At 55.5% G+C, this 16977-nt stretch overlaps 4 protein-coding genes across 4 annotated transcripts; 1 reads left to right on the top strand and 3 right to left on the bottom strand.

Annotated features, from left to right (window-relative positions):
• Nucleotides 1-428: 428 nt before the first annotated feature.
• Nucleotides 429-4648, top strand: B0H18DRAFT_1194147 (uncharacterized protein; the record flags this gene model as incomplete). The annotated part of the gene is made up of 14 exons (XM_048036063.1): nt 429-535; nt 947-1061; nt 1125-1715; nt 1817-2096; nt 2143-2230; nt 2617-2685; nt 2733-2820; nt 2870-2962; nt 3191-3266; nt 3355-3416; nt 3508-3585; nt 3646-3718; nt 3801-4007; nt 4091-4648. Coding segments are annotated over 14 exons (2112 nt in total), but the record flags the coding sequence as incomplete, so codon positions are not given.
• Nucleotides 4649-10877: 6229 nt separating this feature from the next.
• Nucleotides 10878-11767, bottom strand: B0H18DRAFT_619840 (uncharacterized protein). Its single transcript, XM_048038808.1, has 3 exons — nt 11299-11767; nt 11090-11233; nt 10878-11017 (listed from the first exon to the last, which is right to left on the bottom strand). The coding sequence occupies exons 1-3, from the start codon at nt 11587-11589 to the stop codon at nt 10949-10951; spliced, it is 504 nt and encodes a 167-aa protein (XP_047889881.1). The 5' UTR covers nt 11590-11767; the 3' UTR covers nt 10878-10948.
• Nucleotides 11768-13635: 1868 nt separating this feature from the next.
• On the bottom strand, nt 13636-14955 carry B0H18DRAFT_1026127 (uncharacterized protein). The gene is made up of 4 exons (XM_048029791.1): nt 14832-14955; nt 14271-14777; nt 14029-14198; nt 13636-13973 (listed from the first exon to the last, which is right to left on the bottom strand). Exons 2-4 carry the CDS (start codon nt 14578-14580, stop codon nt 13803-13805), a joined length of 651 nt encoding a protein of 216 aa, XP_047889882.1. The 5' UTR covers nt 14581-14777; nt 14832-14955; the 3' UTR covers nt 13636-13802.
• Nucleotides 14678-16333, bottom strand: B0H18DRAFT_619909 (uncharacterized protein). Its single transcript, XM_048038809.1, has 4 exons — nt 16273-16333; nt 15996-16211; nt 14847-15940; nt 14678-14777 (listed from the first exon to the last, which is right to left on the bottom strand). Coding segments are annotated over exons 2-4 (1152 nt in total). The 5' UTR covers nt 16052-16211; nt 16273-16333; the 3' UTR covers nt 14678-14775.
• Between the last annotated feature and the right edge of the window lie 644 nt (nt 16334-16977).

Genomic DNA, 16977 nt, shown 5'->3' on the forward strand with positions numbered 1-16977 from the left:
GGGCACTTCACGAATCGCCTCCAGGCTCGGATCCTCGTCAAGCCACCGCCATGTCTCGAGCCTGCGTTCTACCCTGCTGGACCGGTAATTAGAGCCTTTGTCCAGCGTTGCTTCCCTCGGAGACTATCCTACGCTCCAATCAGCCTGTCTCGCTGCATATGCCAGCACTGCGCGGCCCACTCGTCCATGGCCTGGGCACACTGTACAGGGCTGCGACGTTCTGAGGTCTGCGGACTACCGAAGCCTCATATCCCTCGAAAATCTCCCTTGGGTACATTCCACAGCTCGCTTCTTGGCGCTCCGTTCTAGACATCAGCACTCCTCTGCGACGCGTCCTCTTCCCAGTACACGAACCTTCGTGTCCGCCTCTTCATGGCTTCGACGCTGTCCCGGTCCTCCTGGTTTTGACCCATGACAGTCGGTGCCGTCCACCGTGTCTGTATGTCTTCGGGGCCTCATGCAACTCGGAAGCTGTTGTAGGAAGCTGGTGTAGGAAGCGCGTTGCCGGCGGAGCTCATGGACAACTCGGTACACAGTGAGTTTTGATTTTGCGCATATGCTTCATTTATGGTGCGGCCGTTCGACGTTGCCCGCCTTTCCGCACCCGGCACAGGCTGTATCTTTTGGCACCGGAAGGCTTGCTATACATGACTGTATTCTTCTCGGTCTTGCGCCAGAACACGACGCGGCAGGAAACGTGTAGACGACTGGTTTAAAGCTACCGTTTGTTTAGACAGTGGACGTCGGCGGGCTACCATACATTGGCTTTCTGTTGTAGACTGCCGTCGTCATTACGGACAATGGAAGCCCCTGCGTTATAGCCGACAAGCTACGCCGCTACCAGTCACAGTGATCCTTCGCAGTATTGAAGTCGGGGCACAGTTCCCAGCCTGCATCAATTCGAACTCCCCACGGAAACCTCAGGCTCACATTAATACCTTCGTAGTGCATGTCTTTTGTCTTGGTCCCATCCATCTATCGCTCTACAAACTCAGCGGTGCTTGATCATTGTCCATTCTCGTCAACGACGCACGAAGATCTGCGCATACATCCTCCGAGGAGTACGTCTGTACGTCTTACTGTCCCGCTCAACGGCATACACTAATCCGTGTTCCGCGTGATAGACTGTTTGTCATCCCTCGCCTCCGAAGTCCGTCCGGAGCCAACGCTGTCGATCACCGGCTTCGACACGCGTTCGATATATCCGTGCGGGGTCTGCGCGCGCTACAGGTTGCGTGCGGACAGCCACGAACACGACCAACGCAGGCTCTTGCAGACGCTCACAGCCAGGCTCCTCAGTCCCATCACCGGAAGGTGCGTTTCAGTCACACATTGTGCGGGTACTACGAAGTCGTCCAATCCTCGCAGCCCAGGATCGTCGCTCGGCATTCGAGATGACACTCGGTGCCACGCACGAATCTCCTATCGTCTCGCTCGTCAATTTTTGCGTGTCACGAAACCGGCACAGGACGTGTAGAGCTCGCTTAGGGTACTGGAACGCCTCGCTGCCAAATAGTATGTCCGCTCAGATGACGTCGAACCAGTCACTCATCGCTGAAAGCCTATCTCAGTCCCGAAACGCGTATTTTATCTTGATTTGCGAGGAGGCCCGCGCCATCGCCACCTATTCAGATAGAATTGACCGACAGACGGTCGTCCGCAACCCCGTTGTCGTTTTTGACGGAGGTGCGATCGTAGACGATGACGTTCTAGAGGTACGTTGCATCCGCGCCTGTCCTGTACTTGCAAATCGCTGTAGCAGACGTCGTAACTTCGTATATTACTCGCAATACATTGTGACTACATTGCGGACGAGACCATCTTCGACCATACGGACCACTCATCTCGCAAAGTGGGCTCTGATGCTACACCAAGCCTTCATGCGCCTAGCATGCTTCAAGTTACAATGGTCGCCGGCTCGCAAAGCCCCTCACGCCATGGTATTGCCAAGCCACAGAACGCTGTGCGAGGCAGGTCGACGGACAGACCTCCAGACGGGGAGATCTACGAAGTCCCAGAGCGTGGACTCGGACGCGCATACACAGATGCTTACATCTCCACGATTTTGCAAGCGAGCTCGAGCTCGATTCCCCCGCGTCAGATGTGACCTCCACCGGTTCGCTCGAATGCTCTGAGACGCAGGTCTCGCCGTCTCCACCCGCCATCCCGGTATCCGCCCAAGATCCCCATCTGCTTTCTGCTTTGACGATGTTGACTGTGTTCGGTCATCGTACGTCGCGGGCTTTAGAACACTTCCTGAGCATCCCCGTGCGTACCGGCAGCCTTGCTTATAGCTCTCCTCCTGAATTGCGTAGCTGCGAGGAACGACGCGTCCTCGCTGCAGGGACGGGCCACTGAAGGAGATATCGTGCAATACTGGGCTTATATGCGGACGTCCCGTCCCGAATGCGCGTCTGGAAACGGGAACTTCAGTGAATGTCACACGAAATGGTTGTAGAACCATGCAGGCAGGCCACTGCTCCCGCCAAGGCGATTTCCTGCCGTTCCGGATCCGGAGTGCTGGTCGCGAGGGCAGCCGATATGAATGAACAGCGCGAGCGCACCGGGGACCGTGAATGCATGATGTGCTGCTGAACGACGGGACTTGACACGCAGGCGGAGGTCGACGCGGTCGGCGGAAGTTGGCAAGTCCAAGGCGAGGGCGTCCGATACTAGCGTGGTGACGTGCGTGAGCGTACTACGGGGCGAAGACGAGTCTTTGTCGTGTATAGCGTGTTGGACGAGCGCGCGTGCTACACAATGAACAAGAGTAAGTCGGGGGAAAGGATGGCGCGGAGGAGGGCATGCGGAGCAGGACGGGTACGCGTTCGTTGGCTGCTTACCGAGGCGGCATGCGCGTCGGTTGCAGCCCAGCGTGTTCAGAGCAGTCCGGACTGCCTGGCGAGTTCGGGCATGCGCTGAAGAGGCCGGGGATAAGAGGCGAGTTGTTGACACAGAGAGCGTGAGGACGCAGAGACCAGACAGACTTCCTGTGGTGGGGAGGAGCGGGGCGAGTACCGCGTCAGTGACATCATCCGGGGCGCGACGCGGTCCGCACGTGGACGCGTCTCGGGCGACGCAGTCTCTCGCTTCCATCTCTCCTCCTGCGTCCTCCTCCTCCTACTCTGCAGACAGCTCTCGTCGACACGGCCCATCTCTTTTAGCTCCGCTTGTCTTGAATAACAAGTAGCAACCTCCGTATGCGTGTATGTGGCCTCTCAAGGACGCCGACGACTCGGCAGGCCGTACGGGTTTCCCGGGACCAGGTACGTCGAGGTGTCGGTCGTCCGCTCTACTACGGCTCACTCTGATCTCGGCAATGCTCAGTCACGCTTTGACAACAACTATCGCTAGCGGGATCCATGCGATTCCCAACATCCTCGAGCTCATCCACTGCCATGAGAGATGGCAAGGTGGTGCGTCGTCCCCGTATATGTCGAAGGTGCTCAGTATGTGGGTTAGTTCTGCTACTGCTACTTCTATCTCGTGCTCAGTAGTACATTGCAGACGTCCCTTGATGCGTACGGCACACTGTGCTCGATTATGTTCGCCTGCGGAGTAAAACTACGCAACTCGGCCGTCATGGTGAGCGCCCGCGTTTCCGCCCCAGCTTCCGTCCGCCCTGCGCTCTACTCGCACCTTTAGTCACCATCTACCGTGTCCGTCCACCCGCCCGACTTCATACCGTCGCTGGATGTGATATCGACACTGTTCATGCGTACGTCACTGCCCACCGCACGGAGCACGTCTTTGTATTTGAATCAGTACCTGTGATACGTGTGCGACGTAATTGACGACAGTCGTATCGCACCTCCAGGCATTCCGAGTCGGCACCTCGTCGTGCGTCCAGCCACTTCCAGACGGTAGTCCCGAATCCTGCTTCGCTCTGGATCGATGCACGATGGACAGCGAGGGAACGGACCAGACACCTGTCTTCCGCACCTCAATCACCGTGACGTCCGAGGATGCGGTCGCCGCGTGCAAGATGCCACTTCTGGGTTCGAACGGTCAGGTCACTTTTCGACTGCATCGCAAGAACTAGTGTATGTACGTTGTCCCTAATGACCCATCGTGGCTCACCGTCCTTTAGCATCACGTTCTCACGAGGACCACAGAGTCGTTGTCAAGAACGGGTGCGGATACGGTCAGAGCAACTGCATGTCCATCGCGTATGCGAACCTCGCGCTAGGCCGATCTCCTGCGTCGAGTATCCCAGCAGATCGAACTGCGAACGCGTACCAGGCCGGCGAGAAATTTGAGTTGAAGAAGAAGTAGAGCGGCAGACGTAGCGTGTTCGCGCGGTGAGTATCTTTGTATATGATCTCCACGACGATCGTCTGGGGCTTCGACGTGGGATGCGCGCGGGGACATGGGGCTGGGTACGATAGGCAATTATTGCACCAGACACAGAGTACACTCGTACCCGTGCTTACTCGGCGAGCCTTATATGCTGAGCCATGAGTAGGTCCGTGTCCTCGCCATCTATGACGAGCTGTGGTTGTGTACAAGCTCGTCGTCGCTTAGGTCCGGTGCATGCATTCGTTTTGCAGACCCGTGCTGTTGTGACGGGTCTCGTCGCTGTGATACAGATGGAGCTTACTGATTGTGCCATCATGTCAATGAAGAATCTCGTCGTATTATATCCAGTGTCTAGCTATAACGACCGCGATAAGCACCAATATTACACACCATCCTTGGGCTGACATAGCTGGCATGTAAGTAGCCGTGACGTTCTATAGCAAATGAGGTCAGCTAGATCATTGGCCCTCCGATCGTGGATTTTGACGCCTTGAGGACCTACGTCGTTGTCTAAACCGTGACTAGAACGGGTCCTGACTGACTGATTTGACCAGTAGATTGATTGGGCTTGTGGCATCATTGGAGCACACTGTACGTTGCCTACTTCATCTTCGTCTTCGTCACAACCGTTAGTGTTGAGCAGGAATTCAGAGGAGCATGGGCCTCTGTCTCAAGCAGACTCACTCGGCGGGACGACAAGAGATACTAGCCCCGGTGGATGTGGACGACGGCACACAGACTGGCCATGGGAGTCAAGCAACCTTAGACACATAATGCGTGCGTGGGCCATACAACGTCGGTCCGATAGCCCTCAACACTCGCTACCATTGTCCTTTTCACGTGTGATTCTTCGTCGTCCGCCTCCGTACCCTCGTGGTCACTGGCATTGGTTACGCCTTCTTCGCGTTCACTACTCGAGAGTCCGATATTTTCACGTGCGGCATGTATACCTACTCGAGCTGATGAGCAAACCGAGCAGATTGCAGGTCCGCCTTTATGAACGACGTGGTTGCGAAACTCACCGGGGTGTGCGGACTGGGGAACCTGAGTGACAAAAACTTCACCATCAGGATCGGGGTAGAATGCGAGTTCCAGAACTCCGCGGAACAACCACGGTGCAAACAGTATGATCATATGAGATTTGATCGCTGACATCATGGCAATGGTTCCCCAGGACTGCTTGAATCGAATCTGTACGCCTTCGATCCAGGCGAACCTCGGAAGTCGGTCAAAGGTTTTGCGAAAGAGGATGTTGTGGAAAGCGGGAGCATGGTCAGGAGATTCTGTCCATCCAATCCCATGACAACGTATCCCGGAATGGGCTAGGGAAATGCAGATTTCGAGTCGCACCAGATGCGGGCATTGAACGTCAGATAACAAGGTACCCAGGATCCTTTGGATCCTTGGCAATGAGGGATTGATCAGGCGAAATGACACGTCTAGTCTAATCAGCGAGGTGTTCGTTGCGACTCGGGGAAAAACATCGTGGACCGAGTCTGCCATAATCCCAATGAGCAATCTATTCACAGCAGGCGGCGAGCACAGTAGACTCACCATCAGCTATGCCAGATTCCCAGTAGAGCACCTTGAGACCAGCTCCGACGAGATGCAGTACCTCCGTAACACACAACAACAGCTCTGGAGTTGGTGCATCGGTGAGACCAACCCCCAGCGTCTCCAATTTGCTGCATGTTTGCGAGGTGAACACTAACCTCAGGAGCTGCAATGCGCATGTCGTGGACATATTGGCGAGTTGGAGCTTCGACAATGAGTGAGTGAATGTACGAGCCTCCGAATGCAGGGCCATAGTTGCTGATGTGGATTTGGGGCCTGGGTCAAACACCCCGCATACCCACAAACTATCGAGACCGTAGAAATGATACAGGAATTGATCGAGGTGTTGCAGCGAAGAGAAGTTCTTCAGATCCAGAGATAGACCAGCCACGGACGAGTATGCGGCGCATGCGCCCAACAAGCCTGGACGTGCGATGGCACCGTAATGTCTATGACCGCCCGACGGCTCCGCGCTAGCCAAAATTTTGATCCTCTTGAGGTTGTGCTGAAACGAAGGAAAGCAGCGGGCCACCGAATCGACTGGATCCTGCAGCGTAATGCCACAAAGACTCAGATCCTCGAGGCCCACCAGCGCGTTGAGCATCCTGCGGAGTTCCGTTGCACGGCGAAAGCGACACTTGGTGATGGACAGGGTTCTAATGCTGGTATAGTAAGAGAGGCGGCGGAAGAAAAGATGATGAGGACTGGCAGCTGCCCAGTCAAGGCCTGCCAGATTCAGCGAAGACAATTGTGGTAGAATACACCCGGGGATGAGCATCGGCCAGATGCGCACAAATGGTGTTGTAAGGTCCTCCGAGATATATAGGCGATGGAACGTCCTGCCATATGGTCGATTGGGTTTGGAACAGAACATGCGCGCGCAGTTATCAAAGACTTCTCGGGTCTTCAGCGTGAGCGTTGCGCCCTCGAAAAAGCGCTGTGCAGCGTGATACCAAGCATGGCAAACGAGGCAGCAGTTTGTAAGTGCACGGGGTTCGTATCGGAGGAACTCGTAGATGCACTCGATGAGTTCCTGCGGAAAACGCGGATATGTGTCACTGTATTGACAAAGCAAGTCAATATGACATGCGAGAAACTGGCACCATGGCAGACAGAAGCATACCTCATGTATGCGGGTGATCTGAAGCAGTTGCGCAGTTTAGAATGATGGCCTGTCAGGGGCATATTTTCACTGATGACTGTACGTGTCATCTGGCAGCTCGCTGTGTCGTTGGATCATTATGTAAAATTGCCAGTGCACTCTGACGAAAAACATACCTGGCGCAGCTAGCATTCGATCTGCAGAACGTCAAACAATGTTCCCAAGTGGCGTTGGGAAAGGGTACACTGCACAGCGTACCAGATCATCGAAGTATGTCGCGCAGACACCACTCCGCTGAAAGCTCACCTTATAAAATTGTGAACTTGAGCTTTCTGGCAACGCGTCTGGAGCACGAACTACACACAGATGAACAGACTGTTATAGAGAAAGTGATCGGCTTGGAACCCCGCTGATGGGCAGCAAAGGTAGATGCTAAGAATGCGTAGACGGTAAGAAGAATGGAGGAAGCGACAGAAGACTTGCGGATTCGTGCTTGCAGGAGACAAGGTCAGTTTATCAGTACGCGGTTGAACGGAGGCAATGCGTGTGCTCGCCGCATGCCCTGAGCCGCACTCGTGCCAGGACAGTGCAGCGTCATGTCGCGCCGCTAAGTGACGCAGTGCGCGTGCTTGGTATCACTGCCCATGTTCATGTCACAGCCTTTTGTTCGAGAGAACATAACCTTGCGTCGATAAGCTCGCGGGTAGCGCAAAGCAGGACATGGAAGCACTGCTTCCCCCTATTGATGTACGGTACCGTCCGTGTCCTCTCGCCCCTGAATGCACGACACACGAGGCACACGAGGCCTGGGACGCATCCGCAGTCGATGTACCATTGCGAAACGAGTGCTTGAGACACATTCATCGAATGAAGACCCTCGCCGTGCACCTTCATCTCACCTTGCGAGTAGGTTCCAACGCCGGCGCGCTTTCTCAGCGGACGCTTCTTTTCCTCAGAGTCGCGCGCCATCGCAGCCCGCATAACGCGCGACGAGTAGTGCTGCCACGAGGGAAGCACGCCTAGAAAGTCGCGCGGGGGCTCGGCACACCTACAGGCATGTGTAAGACACTCGACAGCAGGAGATACTGAGGCCACTGACACGCGTCGCCGATCCAAGATTCCTTCGAGTACCCAAAATTTCCGCCAATCGTCTCTGTGGCCGGCCGCGTAGTATGGCCTCGGTTACGGTGGCCTCCGGTGCGATGTACAGGATGTGTGGAGCTGTATGCACTGAACTCGAGTGTAAACGGTCGCAAGCCAGTTCGGACCCGTAGAGGCCGCTATATGCATGCGAAACGCGAATGAGCGAACCGTGGACGCGGCATCGTTGCTCGTACCTTCGCATTCCAGGCCGCTGGCGGCGCGGGTGTTGCGGAAGGACCGTTGATCTTAGCAGCAGCGAATGCGAATGGGTATACTCGCGGTGCTTTACCAAGTATCACTCACTTATAGGCGCGACGTGCTGAGCACATGACCATGCGTTACCATGCACGTGGATTGTTCATGAATCTCACTACGTACCACATTGCAGCTATGGCTAACGATTGAGGACGTATTGCCATGCCCCGCTTATGCAGAGGGCGGAAAGACGATGGCTCTGCGGGCGGGACAGTAGGTCAAAGATGCTGCAAGCGAGTAATTTAGGCGCAGATACGCACCCGTCTGCGCATACGACGTCGTTCCCGGTACCCACAGTGTCTCGGAATGTGTCTCCAGTACCCTACCGAGCGCGTGCTGGCACGTCGACTTGGAAGTACGATGTCGTGGAGATGCCCCGACAGCGCGTTACTGGCGGAGTGGACCGGTGCTTTGCTTCGATAACAGTGGCACGATAGTGAGTCCCAGCTTCTATTCACAGACAATAACATCAACTCACTTCTTGCAGTAAGCTCGCATCGCCGCAGGTCTTGCACGTTCCGGTGAATCATTCGACCACAGTGCAACCGCCGTCCAGAGGGCGGGTAGATATACATACCAGGCGGACGTACCAGAGACCCGCGGGAAGGTCTCCGAGGGTCCAATATTGTGTGTCGCACTCGTGGTAGATCTTCCTTAGGTTTGAGCTTGTACAGTGGTTGCATCATAGGGCCAAGTCGAGGACGCGCCCGGATTGGGTCACAGGGAGAGTTATGCAACGTGCGGTATCAGGTGTATTCATGAGCTCGAAGAAGTTAACTTAGAACAAATGAATACGTCGATCGACGACTGCCACTTCAAGGTGAGTATGACAACAGACAAAAGCAGACAAATCGAGGCAATGTGTCTGACCGAAGAAGACGCGTCGCGCGACGCGGCACGTGATGAGCGCGTCGACTGTCGGAATGTTGTGGTCTCGTAGAATGTTGCACATGCTGGGGTGCGCAATCCAAACGATACCTTGCTGAGGCTCGTCCGCCGCCCTCGCAGGACTAAGGCCCGGATCAGGTCAGGAGCCATGGCCTCCTCGGCGTATGCGGCTCGAATGTCATCCCCAAACACCTACCCCCCTCTTCCGTGACGGTACGGCTCGTTTTGACGACGCCCAGATCAACTTGTTGCACAAGTTCTTTGTCGACTTCGATTTGATAAACTATATGGACAAGCCACCCAGGACGACACGGCCCATCACCCGGCGATCCTCCTGAGAGCATGCGGGGGCGACCGTCTGGTCCGCGGACCCGTTCCGACAAGCTTTCGAGGGCTTCTCCTGGGCTATCATGGTGCGGCACTGCTGCGCACCAGAGCGAGACGTTCGCCGCCGCCAGCCGGAAGTTTGCCCGATGCGCAGGTTGTGGCGTCGTGCGCTATGCTCATGCGGGTGCCAGAGGGGCACCTGGGAGCATCCGCAGCTGTCGCACGAAGACATCCAAGTACGATTAGCAGATGGGCATGGTTCAGCGTCGGCCCGGGTTGAAATCGACCTGGGTTCAAGGTGTTCAAAGAATGTACTGTACTTGTCCAATACAATACTTTCCGCACATTCACAGAATTATCGTCCTCGGAGTCCGATAGTTCCAAAGTACCCTTGAATGGGGGCTGTCTGTGAGGCCGATGAGCATACGGAGATACGGCTGTGGCCTGATAGACAAGGATTATGACACTCACAGATTACAGTCGGTAATTCAGCTCCGACAGCCTCTGAATCGGGGCCGGAGTAGAATGTGAGTCTCAGGACTACGCGACCTAACCACTCCCCAGGCCGAGTATACGGCGACGGTCTCACTCAATCACGGAGCGTCCACCTGCCGTCGTTCCAGAGAAACGACGGCATACGGCTCTGATCCAGACGGCCAACTGACGGGGCGGGGCCGTCGTATCTTGAAGTGCAGCGTGAACGATGTACGATAGTTGCATTTAACATGTTCCGATTGATGTTATCCCTTCGAATCGAGAGAGCATCGCCGTTGTCGAGCATGCAGGGAGCTACCTCATCCGACGCACGCACCCTAATCCGCTGACGACCACACGGAAATCGAGGACGCGGAACCTCCGGTCGCATGGAAGGTTCAACCACTTCTTGGTTGCGGTTCATCTGCAGAGCGACAGCTCGACGTCAGTAAAGGCCGGCGCAAGACTGGGGATGGAGTGACGTGCTTTCTCGCGCTTTGCATCGCGGGTGGTTCACCCCCATGTCCCCGCCGCGCAGATCTGTTTGTCTAGCGTTGGCGAGCTGCAGGCTCGCGCTGTGCTCGATGTATGCGGGAGACGGTCGAACGAGCGAACGAGCCCTGCGAGGCTCAGATATGAGAGGGCTCGGAAACGTCAGTATTCCACGATGTATGGATGATGAGACGGGACGTAGTGGCGTTAGCTCGGATTTCGCTTCCATGTCCTTCCTGATCCAGAGATCGGCGAAACGACGACAGTGTTGAGTGCTGATTCCGCAGCGTCCACCGCAAGGTTCCATTTACGATCAGTTCAGTTTATCAATCGACAGATGACTCACCGTTACCCGTTCTGTGTCCAGGTGTGCCCGACGGGAAGCTCGAGTCTACCATCTTGCTTCAGCTTTCTTCAGCAGGTACACTCGTACCGTAGTCTTAGTCCGAAGAGATGTACGTGACATCCATTGAGCGAAGGAACCTGGATGATGAGAAACGTGAGTGTCACAGAGTACGGTCGTGCGGACATACCACACAGGTGAGCATGACACACCTTCTCAGAGAGCTCGGAAGAGAGCGTCCTACGACGCCAAGACAGGATGGTTTGACGCACGTTCAGCAACAAGCTGGTCGGGAAGGACGCGAGGACGCGGATCGCTATGTACCAGTTGGCGGAAGGAGGTGTCGTCGTGGTTATCTAGTAATGAGAAGCGATGTTCAGAGAGTGCGTGCAGAGACGGGGACGCGCGAATGTAAACATACATCCTGTACTAGTGCCAGCACCGATCCTACGCCCCTCGTCCCAAACGGAAGCCCAAGAGCAGAGAGAACGGAGCAGAGGGGAGACCGCTGACGCGTGAACTTGACCGGTCGGACGGATGCGGTAGACTGCCAGCATAAGAGGGAGGAGGAGGTCACTGCTGCCAATATAAGGCCCACGCCCTCCCGCGCACGCCGTGGCGGGTGTCGACAGGCAGTGTGGTGAGGAGTGGTGGCGACGTCGAGTGCAGAAGCGCGCGTGTGGCGGGGACGGCGGCGCGACGAGGACCGCATCAGTCACATCCTCCGTCCCGCCGTCGTCCGCTCCCAACTGTCGCTCAACTGGCCCGCCACCCGCCTGCGAAGCCGACGGTGACGTCGACCACTTACCGCGTCTCACGCATACCCGCCCTCTACAGGCCGTGAACACTTCCAGTCCGAGTCATTGCCTCTCGGGCCCTGCTGTTGCGTCCGCCCGACTCCCGCCTTTCCTCTCCACTTCCAGGCAGCTCTCACGACCTGCGATCCCGTATCTGCGCCTGAATACACTCGCAGAATGTATCTGTGAAGGCCACTGACAGTGTAGAGGGAGGGCAGCCAGGGTCATTCCAGTGAGTCCCGAGGCAGTTCTGCTGCGTCTTCTTTCAATCTTAATGGCATACAAGCTTGCTCGACAGTATTCGGATTCTGACTGTGAGCAAGCCTAGCATACATCCCAAGGCTGCAATCGCCTCCTCCGCCACAACATCAGAAGGCGCGAGGTCGTCCGTCATCCCCGGCGGCCACTGGAGGCGGAAATGATCCCGACAGACACGAACTGTACGCATGCTCCTTCTCCGTTCAGCCAAACTCACTTTCGAAGGCTCCCCGTAGGCCTCACCCTGTGTACGTATGACTGCGTATCCTCGGGATTAGCTACGCCCATTCGAAGACTACGCTAGGTACCTCCGGCTAATGTGTGAGTGCTCGTCTTCTCGCTCCCGCCATTCCCTCGTTGCAGAAGACGTGCCTACCGTTGTTGCGCCGCTTCTTCAGACCTCTCGGTCTCGTCATTTACTCAACCCCTCTTTTTTACACCAGCGTCTCCCGGGTCATCAACGCGTTGTCGATTCATTTTCCCTCCTGCTACCGTCAAACATCGTATCCGCGCGTCTCACGCTGATCACGACCCACGAACACGCCCAAAGCGTCTGCGTCTTCCGGCTCCTCCCCAGTTGGGGCTGCGTGCGGTCGGGACCTTCCTACTGCATCTTCAGAGCCTCGGCAGGGCCGCACGTCGCGCGCGGAACGGGCTTCACGTCTCTGGCACGTCCTGCGTGCCACTACACCATCTCTGAGCGAGCTTAGTACGGCGTTCCTGGATCGTACGGACAAGGACATACGTTTGCTGTCTCCGTTTGGTGCAGCCCGTCGGGCTTCTTGGCGGTTCACCCTTCATCTACACGAACGCAAACGTGCGAGGAATCTCTTCGTTCTCACCTGGCTGAACAGCGAACTATCGCGACGCGGCAACACAGACCTTGCACCCTACCCCCTTATCGTGCATATACCGGACTCGCACGGCACCCGGAGGTGTCGCGATGCATTCGCGATCAGTCTCTGCCCGACTAGTCTCACCGCGTACACGACGCCTGGCGAGAATGTCTCCTAGCTGAGCAGTGGACTTATCGTGCTCCGCGTTCGCCCCATCCTCTATGACCTGTGGCCGTCATCCGACTCATACACGTGGAGGGAACACGCGGCTCGTCGAGCAACGTTCGTCGGTCGCTGGGGATCCGTCACATGCGAAGGACGTCCCTGGCGTGGGCCGCCATTCCGCGGCTCTTGTCGCATAACATTGAACTTCGCCCTTGCGATCGGACGTGTATCTAGAACCGCGGACTCGTGTGCGTACTGCCCTTCTGCCGTGCGCGTACCGACCTGTACTGACCATCTCTGTTCTTTGTCGTAGTAGGAGATCCTCTATGAATGTAAAGTGGTTACGTTGCACGTCTAGAAACCGCCGGATGGCACCGATACCCTCCCCCACGTCGTACTCATCATGATGTCTCATACGCTTTACGGTCAATACAAAAATTCTTCCGCAGATAGTGCGGCGAAGTACGACGCGACGCGCCTATACGATGTCTTTGCTCCACTGACACAGTCGCGACTCGACATGCCTGGTAGTATGTGATGAACCGGTCAACTGCGTGGGCGGTTCTAGAGGGCTTCAGCCTCGAGTCGTCACGCTGCTCTCTGCTTTCGTATGCGTCCGTTCCACCTTCACACTGTACTTGGCGGGGACTGATGCCCGCGCCTAGAACGACCGTGACAACGGACGAATAGTACTTATCATCTCTCCGATGCACGGGCCTGAGAGTGCTAGCTAGGAGTCGGCGCCATACGAATGAAGCACATTCAAACGATATGATGATTCCTATAGCAGTACGCGGCGAGTCCTGCATGTCCACAAACGATCTCTCACACTTTTATGTGCCCGTATTTCCTATCCGTATACCTGAATCCTAATCCTGCATGTTTTTTCGACTCCAAGGAAGCTTGCGCATGAGTCCCGCAATTCGATTGCGAAAGCCTGAGCGTGTACCAGCGAGATGTCCGATGGATTGCCGCTCCGAACGTCGTTCACCAAGACGCGGTGTCTTGGTCTGGTACACTCCCCGAGTTCGGTCGTTAACCTGGGTGGTCTATGAGTAAAATGCTTTCCGGTATATCAAGGATCGAGCAACAAACGACGTGATGGTCCAAGGTCAGTCCTGCAGATCCAAGTGTGGCACTGCCTTTTGACCCCAGAGAAATCGTGATTACATCTTCTGTCTCCGTATCTCCCCTAACATCGCGTGCACCTCCTTCGCGTCCATCGTCCTCCGAGTCCTCTGTATCCACGATGCTGGCATGCGCCCCTAGTCGAGCGGATGAGCGCACTGAGCGGATCGCGGCTGTGCCCTTACGGACGATGGTGTCGTGACACTCACCAAGGCATGAGAGTACTGGTGAGGACTTACGAGTGACGAATTCTTCGCCATCAGGGTCGGGACCGAATTGGAGCTGTACGATTCCGCGATCCAGCCACGGCGCGAACAGAGTGATCATGTGTGACTTGATCGCAGACAACATCGTGGCGTCCTGATTTCTCGCCTGGGCCATGAACCCGACTTGAATGAGAACAGATCGTGCTTGAAGCTGGTCAAAGACATTACGAGAGAGTATAGCGTGGAAATTGGAGGTGGAGGGGCCAGGAAAGTCTGTCTCGCTGATTGAGGCCTCGTTTTCATCTTTAGACATCTCGGTGCGTGACAGGCGAATCTGAATGTCGAGATCCAACAGATGTGCGCTTCGGACTTGGATGTCAGATAGCAAGAGACCCAGGCCCCTTTGAATCCTTGGGAGCGATGGATCGACCTGCCAGATGAACTCCAATTGCAGGTCTGTCAGTGATGTGTTTGCCGTAATTCGCGGTACGACATCGTGGATCGAGTCTCCTGTAGTTTCAATGAGCAACTATAAGCGCAATGACAAGGCACCAAGACTTTTACCATCAGCAAGCTCACACGCAAAGTCGAATCTTTTGAGCGCCGTTCCGGCGAGACGCAGAACCTCTGTAACGTGTCGTCCAAGATCTGTACATGGGCTGTCCCGTTTGATGCGGAGAGTCAGGGTTTCTAGTTGGCTATATGCTTGCGGGGTGACGGTGAATGCCAGCAGAGCCTGGGATGCCCACGGCTCTAGCACGCCCGTGAGATCGAGATCCAATTTGGATGGATTGAGTCCATGCACTGTGTATAGAGCTGAGTTTGCGGCGGCATACCCGATGCCGAGGCCGAATGCAGATAGCGACAACATGGATAGACGGGAGAAGCGAGATATCAACTGGTGAAGATGTGAAAACGAAGACCAGCACCTCAGATCCAACCACAGCGACGTTGCGTATGGGTATGTGGCACATACGTCCAACAAGAATGGATGGAGTTCGTGAATGTGAGCGCCCAACTCGGTTGAAGCTGAGTAATCAGTCCACCGATGGAGTCTCAACTCGAACTTCAACTTGTTGCGGGAAGGGCCGTAGCGGGACACCAAGTTTGGCACGAGCCTGAGTGGGTGCTGTAGTGTGATGTACCTGAGAGATAGGTCTTCGAGCATCGGTAGCGCGTTGGAAATCCTACGGAGTTCCGCCATACTGCGAAAGCGGCACCCCACAATGTTGAGACGTGTGATGCTGGTATAGCAGGAGAGGGAGCGGAAAAAGCGATCATGTGGCCTGGTGACTGCGCAATCGAAGCCCTGTATCCATAGGGTCGTCACCTGTGGTAGGACATACCCGGGGATGCGTATCGGAAAGACACGTATGAAAGGCCTTCGAGGGTCCTCCGTAATCAACAGGCTGTCAAATGTCTTGCCATACGGTCGATTGCCATGGGACCAGAGCATGTGTGCGTAGTCATCCAAGATCTCTCGGGTGGTCAATGTGAGCTGCTGAGTGCCACGCAGCCTGAGGGAGACACGCCGTGCAGCGTGATACCAAGCATGGCAAACGAGGCTCCACCTCGTCAGTGTGAAAGGATCCAGCCGGAGAAGCTCGCAGATGTAGTCGATCAGTTCCTGCGGAAATTGCGGAGAGGTATCACTGCGTCTCGGACGAAGCAACCTGCAAGTTGATATGTCATTCGAGCAACGGGCGCCAGAACGAACGGAAGGCATACATCGAGTAGGTGGGTGCTCTGTAGCAATCCTCCACTTTCCGAGCATGGTGTTCCATTATTGTGTTTTCGTTTTATCGACAGCATCCGCCATCTACCTGCCATCGGGTCCTTACGTGAGATCACCTATATATGCGGTTGAAAAGCATACCTCTCACAACCACGTAGGATGTGCACACCTTCAAGTGGTACTTGAACGGCAGATTGACGATCGGTTCCCTGTATAGAATGCAGGTGTATTAGGTTATGTTTTGCAGACGCAACTCCGCTGACATCTCACCCTTGAAAGTCGTGAACTTGACAGCCACGAGTCGGGCGCGATCACCCGAGGTAGAAACGGCCGGTGAGGTTAGATGTAAGTTCTGAGTGTCTCAGACCTGCGGCGGTGATTGCAGTCGGTGGCAAGCGTAGCGCAGAATGCGGGAGGCGACAGATGACCTGCGGACCAGAGCACGGAAGAGGCAGCGTCTGGCATTACTTATATAAGTGCGTGGCCGGCTCGAGCAAATGCACAGGCTCGCCGCATGTCTTGAGTAGGAACGTACAAGGTTACGTCGAACTGCTCAAGTACGCAGCGCTCGACCTCCACAATGCCCGTGTTCGCGTCACACTGTTAGTGCCTTCTCTGCGAGGATATGGTTACCGGAACACCTTGCATCCATAGGAAGTGCACCCAAGAAATGGAAGACCTGGCTGTGTAAATACATTGCCTCCTATCGAAGCAGGGTTCCGTTTGTGTTCTGATGCATGAAGTCCAGGCTACAGTCAATGTTCGCAATAAGGTGTGAGAGGCATCCACGTCTCGCTCACCGAAGGGGCTGCGTACCATCTGACCATCTGACTGGATCCCACGTATAATTATCTTGAGCGAATGAGAACACTTAGATGCACTTACGGAGTGCCCCACGATGAGAGGCCAGAATAACTGTGTTTTGATTCATCGGAATAGCCCCGGATGGCGACTGCCACTGGCACCAAGGCTGTG

The sequence above is a fragment of the Fomitopsis serialis genome (assembly GCF_022376445.1).
Source record: "Fomitopsis serialis strain Sig1Antser10 chromosome Unknown B0H18scaffold_73, whole genome shotgun sequence".
In the NCBI taxonomy this organism is placed as follows: domain Eukaryota; kingdom Fungi; phylum Basidiomycota; class Agaricomycetes; order Polyporales; family Fomitopsidaceae; genus Fomitopsis; species Fomitopsis serialis.